The sequence below is a fragment of the Belonocnema kinseyi genome, chromosome 3 (assembly GCF_010883055.1).
Source record: "Belonocnema kinseyi isolate 2016_QV_RU_SX_M_011 chromosome 3, B_treatae_v1, whole genome shotgun sequence".
In the NCBI taxonomy this organism is placed as follows: Eukaryota; Metazoa; Arthropoda; class Insecta; order Hymenoptera; family Cynipidae; genus Belonocnema; species Belonocnema kinseyi.
The window spans coordinates 48,865,194-48,876,514 of NC_046659.1; the positions used below are offsets into that span (position 1 = coordinate 48,865,194).

Genomic DNA, 11,321 nt, shown 5'->3' on the forward strand with positions numbered 1-11,321 from the left:
ATAAATATATGTCTTGCTCCAAAAGCCACTTTGGTGATTCTTTTTGTGTTGAATTTTTAAATCATTTTTTCGACTAGAAGACAGATTTTTATTTAGAACGTTTTATTTGAAATTAAAGCATTAATGCAAAACTGATACAATAAAAAAGCAGATTAATTCTTATTTGTCAATGTTATTTATAAATTGTTACTGAATCCTTTCTATAGTTTAATAAGCATTAAACGTATCTGAATTTGATGTGTTCAATTGATTTATTTTTAATGCATCCAACCTGAAAATCCGCTTTTAAAATTAAAAAAGTAATAGTTGTAAGGTTTTTTTGTCTGAGAGTAATTTCAGTTATAAGAATTCAAATTTATAGATATCGAAATTGGAGTCAAATCGAAGTAAAATCGAAATAATAGGATTCAAAGTTAATAGCAACCTGAATTTTAGAAAAATTGTCTACCATTTTAAGTACGTCGACTATCTGGGTACTAAAAAAACAATTTATCGCAATTTGTTTTTGACGTAGCATCTTTACTATTTGTTTAATACTATTAAAAAATCGATTTTTTTTACTCATGTAATTTTTTTTCACGACATGAGAAAATGAAAACAATAATTGTAAAAAATTCCAAATAATCTCATTTGACACTGCATAAGTACTATCGAAATAGCGATTGCCAAGTATTTTTTTTTCATCATAAACAATTTTTTTTAATTAAACGAAAATATACAGGATAATTTTGTACTACTTTAATGTTAATATCTTTGGTTCTTTGATTAATTATGACATAAATGTTAAGTGGGTTTGGAACGTTAGCAAGATTGTATTATCGTTTATTTTAAACTGTCAAAAAGTTGAATGGAGATCATGCAGCTGAAATAAATGGTGGTGGTGGCGGAGAGCCACATGAAACTGATGAAGAAGCAGCTGAAGATGATCTGCACTTTGAGCCTATAGTTTCTTTACCACTGATCGATGTATCAAACAATGAAGAGGAGGAAGTTGAAATGATAAAATTGTAAATATTTCAAGTTAATTTAAATCTTCATGCGACACTGAAAATTAAAAGAAAAATCACATTTAACAATTATTTTGCAGGCGGGCAAAACTTTATCGTTACGATTCATCGCTGAATCCAGCAGAGTGGAAGGAACGTGGAACCGGAGAAGTGAAACTCTTAAGACATAAAACAAAGCATACAGTTAGGGTTGTAATGCGTAGAGACAAAACTTTGAAAATCTGTGCTAATCACTTTATCACCCCATGGATGGAATTGAAGCCGAACTGTGGTAGTGATCGTGCATGGGTTTGGAGTGTCCTTGCTGACTTCGCAGACGAACAGATCAAACCCGAACTTCTCGCCATAAGATTTGCGAACGCTGAAAGTGAGTAGTTCTTTCACATGAAACACATTTTTCAGACATTAGCTCAGAAATTTTTAGGGGATTCCGGTGTAGAGTGGGTCGAAAAATGAAAATTTTTATCTTCCTCCTGGGATCATCCAGATCAGTTGTCCCTGCATCAAAATGCCAGGCCAAAGGGTTTAACCATTTTACGATTGCTCATCCAATCAGCTTAAACACATTCTCGGATAATATTTAAACATTGTAGAACCAATTCATGTAGTACATGCAAGTAATTTGACTTTTGCCTAAAATTTGCGGAAAAGTTTAAAAATGGAGAAGAAGAAACAGACCCACTCTCAGAAATAAAAAAATCACCACTTTTTATAAAAAAAAAAGTAATTTTTGACCTCCTTAGCTTTCAATGCAAATATTTCAAACATTTCGAGTAGAATAATTTCTAGGGGCGTGCAAAAAATCCAAGTTTAAACCCCATGTTTAGATGTCCGAAAACCCCCCTGGTACCAACTTTTATAAAAGGGCCGTCATTTATTGAATTTTTCAAAAACTTGGTTTATCAACAGCCCGAAAAATCCCATGATACCGAATCTCATGGAAAAGTTAAATTAGTGTTACTTCTTCAAATATCAAAGTTTTAAACATTCGGTAGCACGAAACAAATTAAAGAAGTAGGGTGAATTTAAATGTTAAAATATTCAAGTTCAATTTTTTCATATTGAATAATGTCTTAAATTGGGGCAAAATTTTAATTTACAAATTTTTACATTAGCAATAATATATTTCAAATTAAAATCACTGAAAAATAAAAATTCTGAACTGTATTGGAAATATTCGTAATTCTGACCAAGAAAGCTTTACAGAACAGAATAGAAAAAATCTTATGCATTATTGTGTTGACAAATTTTGTTGAAAACGTAGTGACGGTATGGATTTTACACGATTAAGGAGATCCCTACCTTTTTGGGTTTTGAAACATTGATTTTGTAAATTGAATTTTCAAACATGGTCCTGGAATCGATAACTCTATGTAAGTAAAGATTTTTAGATGATATATAAATTTGTCTACAGGTTTTCAACTTTTTGAACTTAAACGCTTTTTTCTCGAAACGAGGTTTTCAAATTCGGTAAATAAGATATCTCAAGAACAGCTTTGCCGATTGCTTTCAAATTTTTATGAGTTATTCAAGATATAACACTAGTGCGATTGAACGATCATTTTGTTTCTTTTGTTTGTAATTTTTGATGGTCAGAAGAAGAACGCTTTGTTTTAGCGAAAAATTGACTTTAGACTTCAAAAGTCCGTCATTTCGTGAAAAATCAATATTTTTACATCTAGTTTCATTCAGTCCCAGGAAAAAACTTTTTACCAACGAATGCCGTTGGATTTTTTAATTTCAAGTGAACCATACTTGAGCAACTTTACTCACCGCAAAACGCCTTTTTTTGCTTCCGTCGTAGATTCGCTGTAACGCGCTTATTTTGACTCTTTTATCACGAAAAAATTATCATAGCTTCTTGAAATATGTGGTAATTGAATGTTAAAACATTGTCAACAAAATAAAGAAACCTGTCTTCATAAAAAATTGCAAAATACACGGCAAAATTGTACCTATATGTAGGTAACTTGACAAGCGCGCACACTGATTATAAATCAAACCTTAGAAATCTCATTAAACTCTTATGATATACAATTCTGCTTATAGAAATTTCACTCAAGACAATTCATCAATTATTAATATTTTGAAAACTGCAAAAAATGGAAGTAAATTTTTTAAAACCCCTTCAAGGTAAATTTAATACCTCAAACTTGTATATAGTATAAAAATTAAATAGATTTAGGCGAGGGGCTACTCACTGAGAAATATGGAAATCTTCAAACTATGAATGTGGCAGTCTCAATTGAATTCGCATAGAATAGAGAGTGCTAATATTTCTTTGAGATTGCTGGAAGTGCCCAGATTTTCAAAACTTCTCGAGAATGGGACTCTCGAGGAGAAATGCTCTACGTTTGGATAAGGATTTCTAAGAGTTCCTCAAAGATTTCTCCTAAGATTTCCAGATCAGCAATCTGAGAGTTACTCTAGAAGCTGGGTGTAATCCTGTGTGCTGTTCTAGGTCTGCAGGAGTTTTTTTATTCAATATCATGTAAAATGTTGTCCTGATTACGAAAAAGGAGGATGCCCCCCCCCCCCCCCCGAAAACTGCCGGAGTTTCAAGATAATCGCGTTTTAATTATTTTTTAATTAATGTAATCGTCCTGTTACAATTTGGGGTTTTTCGAAAGTTCAAATATATGATCGGCTAAAAACCCGATGTAGGAATAGAAATGCCCGCTACCATTTTTTGATTCTATCAATTGTTAACATAAAAAATAAACAATTAAGTTGAAAAGTCAGGAAAAATAACATTGCTCTTATTTTGGTTAAAATATTGATTTCACAGAAAAAAGCTTCAAATAAAAGTTGGACTACTCACAGAGGAGAATTTTTGTCCAAGAGAACATTTTTTAATAAAAGTGATTTATTTCGAGAAAACATTATTTAAAGAAATAATAAAATTCAGAGCCAGAAAAGAAAGGTGGTTTTCTTTGTAGGAAGCAATTTTATGAAGATATTTCTGGAGTTCAAAGATACTCTTTCTTGGGTCTACTTCAACTTTCATCAAGAAAATTTATTCTAATGTTTATATTTAACAAGTTAATGAGCATTTCTGAATTTGCACACTTTGACGTGCTGTACATTTAGAAATTATAATAAAATCTTCTGGAAATTTTTACATGGACAAAGGAAGTCTTAATTCAAACATTAGCGTCAGCTAGTTGACAATAAAATAATAACTTGTTATGCTATAAACAATAATAAACTGAGTCTTATTATCAACTTCTGATAATCGCAGGGGCTTGTAATAAAGCTGAATAATTTGCATAAAAATAAAAAATAAAATGGTTTTTAAAAAATATTACTATTACTTATACATTGTTGATTATTAAATTATATTTTTTTGGTTAAAATGTAATGGATCCTTATTGCTGTGATTAAGGAAAAGTTTACGGTGGCGGCATGCGGCCCCCATAAGTCATCCCAATTTTTTTCTGAGCCAAAGGCGTAAACTTGTCGCCGTTGCAAAGGGCTCTAGCCTCTCGCTCACAAATAGCCAGAGCGAGACTTTTTCGTAATCAGAATAACATTTTACATGATATTCAATCAAAAAAAATCCTGCGGACTTAGAACGGCACACAGGATTACACCCAGCTCCTATAGTAAGTTCTCAGTGACAAACCCCTCGGTTTTAAACAAAAATTAATTAAATACGAATAAGTTTAGATGTAGAGTATTCTCATGTATATATGAATTATGTCGAGTTCATTTTAACGTGGTTCAATTTGACCGGGTCGAAAGAACTTTCGCTCCTTCTAAGAAGTGAGCTGCAGTGGGACTCCGATGATGTTTCGAAGTCGAAAATCGAAGGAACCTTTCTTTCTATCTCGACACGTTAGAAAAAAAGACTCCATTCGATTTTCGCTACGGTATTGGGAGTCCAACTGCTGTTCCTAGAGAATCAACGTCACCAAACGAGATGAACGGTTAACTAGTGATGAATAGTCGGTAATACAGATTGATGTGAATGCGTGAAGATTCCTTTGACTTGCTTGTCACTGTATGACGTAGGCGCGATATTTTCATACATATATCAACACTTTATCAGTCAATATACGTACTATTAACTTTCTGTAGATTTTGTAAAGTATTAATTATTACTGTAGAGTTATCTATCGTATACTTTTATAGGGCAGGGCTTCATCGGGAAGAATTTGAATTCAAATAATTAGGGTTTTGCTTTGTAGAATCGATACCGTCTCAAAATATGCCCAGAAGAATGAGTTCTAGAACTGTTCGAATTGTTTGAAACACTTGCAAATTTTTAATAAGCTGTTTAAATGATGCTGAAATAAATCGAGATACACTGCCTTGCAAAAGTTTTCGGCCACCTTTTTTTATGACTATAAATTCTCTTAATTTTAATTATGCCAGAGCTAAAAAAAATTTTATCTTAAATAGGTTGATTGTTTTCGAAATTCTGTATACAATAAGCCCAGGGTAAAGCCAAATTGTCTAGTTTCTGAGTATATATTACAAAAATAGTGTAAATTTTTACGTTTTCTTCCATTTTTAATGACTTCCGAAAGAATCAACATTTTTCAATGTTTTTGGGCTCATTTTGAAGCTTTTTTTAATTGTGTCACAACAGCTTTACAGTTTATACTCGTAAGCTTTATGAGTACAAATTTTCGAAATTTTCTTTTCGAATTGCAAGAACTTGAAGTTGTGATGAAAAAGTTGGTAGGGAAATGAGAATAAAAGTTATATAAATATATATTTTGAGGAAATTACATAGAAACTTCATGATTATATGTTTCATATATTTTACAAAAATATTTTTGTTACCAAAAATAATATTTCAATTTTTCCAACTTTTGTGTTACAACTTCAAGTTCTTGCAATTCGAAAATAAATTTTTTACGATTTATACTCGTAAGCTGTTGTGATACGGTGAAAAAAGCTTGAAAATGAGCCCAAGAACATTGAAAAATGTTGACTATTTCGGAAGTTATTGAAAATTTAAGAAAACATTGAAATTTACACTATTTTTTGCAATATCTAGTCAAAAACTAGACAAATTGGCTTCAGCCTGAGCTTATTTTATACATAATTTCGAAAATAACCAACCTTTTAAATAGAATTTTTTTGGCTCCGGTATAATTAAAACTGAGAGAATCTATCCAGTCATAAAGAAAGAGGTGGCATAAAACTTTTGCACGGCAGTGCAATAATTATTTAAATTACAAAAAAAGTCTTCAGATTCATAACTATTGTAAGGCTTCCTCAAATAAGGAAGATTAAACTATTTCTAAACTTTGAATAATTTTTATATAAAACTGCTTCGCTGAAGGTATTGCAGCTTTGAAATAACTTACCATTTCTTTCGAAGACGCATTACTCTGGAAGGATGCGTTTGAAAAGGCGAAGAAAATAGTGGGCACGGAGTGTGAAATTTACTCTGGCAAGCCGAATCCAGATGATTACACCCCTGAAAGCGAAAGCGACAGTTGCAGTGAAGTGAGTTACGGCGAGGAAAGCGATGACGAGGAAAGCAAACTTTCGAAAAGCACAAAAGAAAGTGCTGATATTAGTAATCTACTAAAGGCTTCTGGAGAGCATGAATCCAAAGAAACCCACAAAGAGAATGATGTCGCGACGAAAAACACGGAGGAAGTTACAGTTGGTCTCGAAAAACTCAACGTAAAAAATAATTGCAATAATTAAGAATTAAATAATCAGACTTATATTTGGAGTGAACATTCCAATATGCATGCCCACACACACACACACACACACACACACACACACACTAAACACGCTACCGCCCACCCACCCAAATGTACTTCGTATACGCCCACTTATAGTTGCAAACGCATTTTATATATTATGAATACGAGATTTAATTATTGAATTTTTATTGCTGAAGAATAAACAATGAAATTGTTAATAATAACAGACCGGTTGAATGACTTCAATTTTTATTGATAAGATGATATTTATACTGATGTTGTACATGGAATCTGTGATTTTTTTAACGAACCGAAGCGACAGAATTTATACTAGAACAATTTAGCCACATATAATAGTGAGATCTGTCATACAAAGGTAATAAATAGATTCTTAAGTAGTTTCTGGGGTTTCTTTTTTTTTTTGCAAACATGATTGATTCCACTTGTATTCCAGTAGTTAGTTCCCAGTTGTAGGAATGTTTGTAGATTATTTATCACATAGATGCTTCAGCCTTTGGCAAACTAACAAATAAAAATTGTACCCACTAATTATTGCATGAGAAATAATCAAGAAATTCTTTTATACAAGAGTTCCTATTTTGTGCAACTTTTTCTTTTTATCACTGCCGTCTCAAGGAAAAAAAATTAATTGAAGACACCTGGGGACCCGTTCGTTTTGTCGGTTCAAAACCTTACAATTTTTATATTCTGACTGCCCGTGAAGTTTGAATATGATGTCTATCATTTATATTTAAATGACTTAAAGTTCATCCTTGTGCGAGAACGATTGCAAAATATTCCTTCTTTCCTCCATTGAGCGCTTCTTGTCATTGGATAGTTTTCCTTTGAGCAGACCTTCGATTCTTGTCTGTTCACTTTGTACGAATACGTCGCCTCGATCCAAAATTCTTTCCATTGTTTTTATGTAAACTTTTGCAGCTGCTCTCTGCTCCTCTGGCAAAGAGTCCTCGAATATCTTCGCTTTGCTTAGAATTTCCTGCAAGACAGAATTTTGTATTAATTTCTATATTATCTGCGATTGTTTGAATTAAGCATATTTTATGAAAAAAATTGTACTACAAAGTACTAAGGAATTTTTCAAGACCATGTTTCCCAGTGTAAATTTTTAACTTGTAAAAAATGTGAAGATTGTGTGAATCAAGTATTTTGATACTACAAAATAAATGTCGAATTAAAAGACTGACAAGAAATAGCAATTGTCAATGATAAAACATTGAAATGAAAATTGTAAATGACAATTTTGATATTTCTAACAAAGTATCTTCCCAATAAAAATAATATTAGTATATCAGAAACTAAATACCTGTCTCTCTTTTTCACTACTAGCCGATTTAAATTCTTCTGCAAGTCTGTCCAATTTTTCGACGCATCCAGGCAAACCGAGATACACTCCTGACTTTGACTTAATGAACCTTTTGATATTGTCAGCATTAAAATCTGCGTCCTTCTCGGCTAAGAATTTCAAGGGCTCTTTTTTTCCGTGAAGGAAAAGCAACACGGCAGGATAGTCTTCTTTTTTAATGTTATAACGCTCCGCAAGGTCCGCGTTGTCTTTGTTGCCAAAATCTTTCACACCGATTTCAGCCAACAAAATGTCTGGAGAATCCTTTGTCGCAGCTGCAACTTTTCCGAATTCTTCGTGCTTTTCTCCATATGGAAAAGCGACATCAAATTTAACTGCGGCTACTTTGAACTTTCCAATCACCTAGAAAATGTACAAGGAGTACAGAATAACTAGATTAAATTTTTTTAACGATTTTAGTCGTCCTAAATTTGTAGAACCCTTTTTAAGCAAAAAATAGTGTTTAGAAAATTGGAAAAATTATAACCACTAGAGAAAAAATTAGTCTGTACTTTGAACAATTTATTTTTTCAACATTGTAATGAAGTTTTTCATCAAAATTCTTCACGTTTGCAAATTTTATTTCGAAAGTAATAAAACAACCTTATTTTAGACATTATTGTATGTCAAATTCTTTCAGCATATATGAAATAAGGATGCAAACATTTTAACATGTAAATAATTAGGTTTTGAAACGTATGCATGCAAATAGCGATATCCCGTGTCTGCAAAGTGTGCGCAAAATTTCAGATCCCTCTAAAGAAAGTGAGATCGGCGTGCACTTTTTGCAAAAAATATTGTTTGTGGCACATGCGAGAAGCTATTCCATTGGTGTGAAGTTTGCAGCAGTCGTGGAATAGTTAACTTCTCGCACTTGTTGCTCAATTACCATTTTGCATGACTTCGTAAAAGCTTTAAAAAATCGTTATATATTTTTGATTTCTGCAATTTTATTTGGTAAGCAATAATCTAGGTGGCCGCTGGACCGGGAAACAACTTGTAATTTTCTGAGACCGGGAAATACCAGTAAATAACAGTGAATTTATTCCCTGACCGGGAATGATACGAATTTTCAAAAGAAAAATCCACCCGAGCTTGATTTCAACAGTTTTATAAATAATTAACTTGCAGTCTTGAAGGTTTAAACAATTAAAACTTAAAAGCGTTTGAACTTGTATTTTTTTTTTTAAACAGTTTTGTTCAATCAACTGTAAATATAAATAAATAAATTATTTTTTAAATGGATCCGTACTTTAAGTATAAAAAACTGAGCAATAATTGATTTGAAAAAACTATTCTACGTCCATTCAAAATTTGAGAATTCCCAGATTCTGTTTCAATTCGAAAGTCTTAATGCGAATTGAAACTCATAAAACATTATTTATTCCGTTAATTTTACCTTCAAATAACAAGTTTAATGATTTATCAATAAAATATTTTTTTCTCGAAGTTTTAGGTCTTCATTTTTATTATTTTTTATATTAAATTTAAAAAATAAATTTTTTAATATATATATTATTTTTATTTATTTTTCTTAGCCATTAAAAATTGCACTGTTCATTTAAGACGAGTAAAGTAAAACCAAATATTCAAAAGTGAACCATTTGACACTGAATTATTTTACATAGAAAGCTTTGAATCTCTAGAATTTTGAAGAGCTTTTAAAGTTACAATTTTAATTGTTCTATTTAAAAAAATTTTTGATTTGTAAGTGAAGTTTTAAAATTTTTACGTATAAATAACAATTGAACACTTATTATTTGTAGAAAAAAGTTTCAGTAATTTTAAGAGATATTTAGAAGTTTTGAAAAGATTCATAATTAATTAAAAACTTGAAATGATTTCAAGTAATTTACAGGAAATGTGTTAACATTTTTTTAAAGAACTTCTAAATATATTTAAAAATGAAGCCAATTTTTCCTAAAATTTTTGGAAAATCCTGCAAATTAAAAAAAAATGCTTAGAATCTTCCAGGTTCTTTTTTTATCACTTTGGAAATCTCTTAAAATCTTTTTAAATTTTATGTTTCAATATTTTTTCAAAATGAACAATAATTTTCAATTTTCCTAAGAAACTTAAGAAAATGGTTTTATTACATTGAAAACTTTCACAATTCTGACAAAGATTCTAAATTCTAGATTCTCAATATTTTTCAGTACAATTTTAAAGCTTTTTAAGGATTCTTAAAATATTTCAAATGAAAATATTTTAACTTGCAATTTAAAAACTGAGTTAAAAAAAAATTATTTTTCAATTTTTAATGTGTCCAGCTTAAAATTACTTCAAATAATATAATTAAAAATTTTTTAAAGTTCATTGCTTGATTGCTCAATTTAGATCCTTGAAAATGCTAACATGGATTTATATTTTTGGAATTTAATCTAAATCTTTGAACTCTATATTTTATAAAAGTTCTGAATTTCATTTAAAATTATTCAATTGCGAAGTAATAGTACCATTTCATACATATAAATTACTGATCATTTGAATACATAGTTTTTCAATTAAAAAACTCTTAAACTTCATTTTTAAATTTAAGAATTCCGCTTTGAATGCTTTAATTTATTATTTATTGATTTAAATGGAAAAATGTTTAGAATAGAGTTCGATTATTGTAATTTCATTGACCGTGAGAAATGTTTGCAAACCGGGAAATGGCCGGGAATTTTTTCCATCGATTAAAACAGTCATCCTGAATAATTTGAAGTCTTTCAGGAATCTAACTCCTTACAGAAAATGGGACAAAAACTACAATGGGAAATTGATATCTTGATGTAGTCCAGTCTCTATAAATCCGTCTTTTATACTTTCGAATTGAAAACGATCATAAAAAGAGTAGTTTCCGATCAAAACTATTTCAATTATTAATGACTGAATAGCTTCAAAATTGATCAAAGTTTTACGTTGATAACGTTCAAAATAAATATTTCTAAATTGCATAATTTTAAATTGGAATGTTTAATGGTTGAAAATTGTACTCTTGAAGCAATTACAATACATTATAATAATGTAAAAATTACAAATATACAGAACAATTGTAGATACAGCAGATCCAAAACTGTTTTTCCTTTCTTCGACCGTTTTAATTTTCAATAAGTATTTCACTTCAATTCACCAACATATTCGGTCTTATGGTCAATGATGAAGTCAAAATAAATGCATCCGAAATTATTCTTATTATTACATCATTAAGCCATTTCCCTTTCGGGGTAGGCGTGACTCACTCGGTAGGGGAAAGGAGTAGTGTGTGGAAGGGATAGAGATTTTTCAGATTGA

At 30.7% G+C, this 11,321-nt stretch overlaps 2 protein-coding genes across 2 annotated transcripts in view; one reads left to right on the top strand and one right to left on the bottom strand.

Moving 5' to 3' along the window:
- Nucleotides 1-7,080, top strand: part of LOC117169034 (ran-specific GTPase-activating protein-like) — a 7,573-nt gene extending 493 nt beyond the window's left edge. Inside the window, exons 2-4 of the mRNA XM_033355112.1 lie at nt 844-1,007; nt 1,088-1,374; nt 6,343-7,080. Of these exons, the coding sequence (XP_033211003.1) occupies nt 844-1,007; nt 1,088-1,374; nt 6,343-6,677 (786 nt within the window). The 3' untranslated portion in view covers nt 6,678-7,080. The remainder of the gene's footprint in view (nt 1-843; nt 1,008-1,087; nt 1,375-6,342) is intronic.
- Nucleotides 6,915-11,321, bottom strand: part of LOC117169035 (endoplasmic reticulum resident protein 29) — a 17,467-nt gene continuing 13,060 nt past the window's right edge. The window contains exons 2-3 of the mRNA XM_033355113.1: nt 8,007-8,408; nt 6,915-7,679 (exon numbers count right to left, since the gene is read on the bottom strand). Coding sequence (XP_033211004.1) covers nt 7,443-7,679; nt 8,007-8,408 — 639 coding nt within the window. The 3' untranslated portion in view covers nt 6,915-7,442. The remainder of the gene's footprint in view (nt 7,680-8,006; nt 8,409-11,321) is intronic.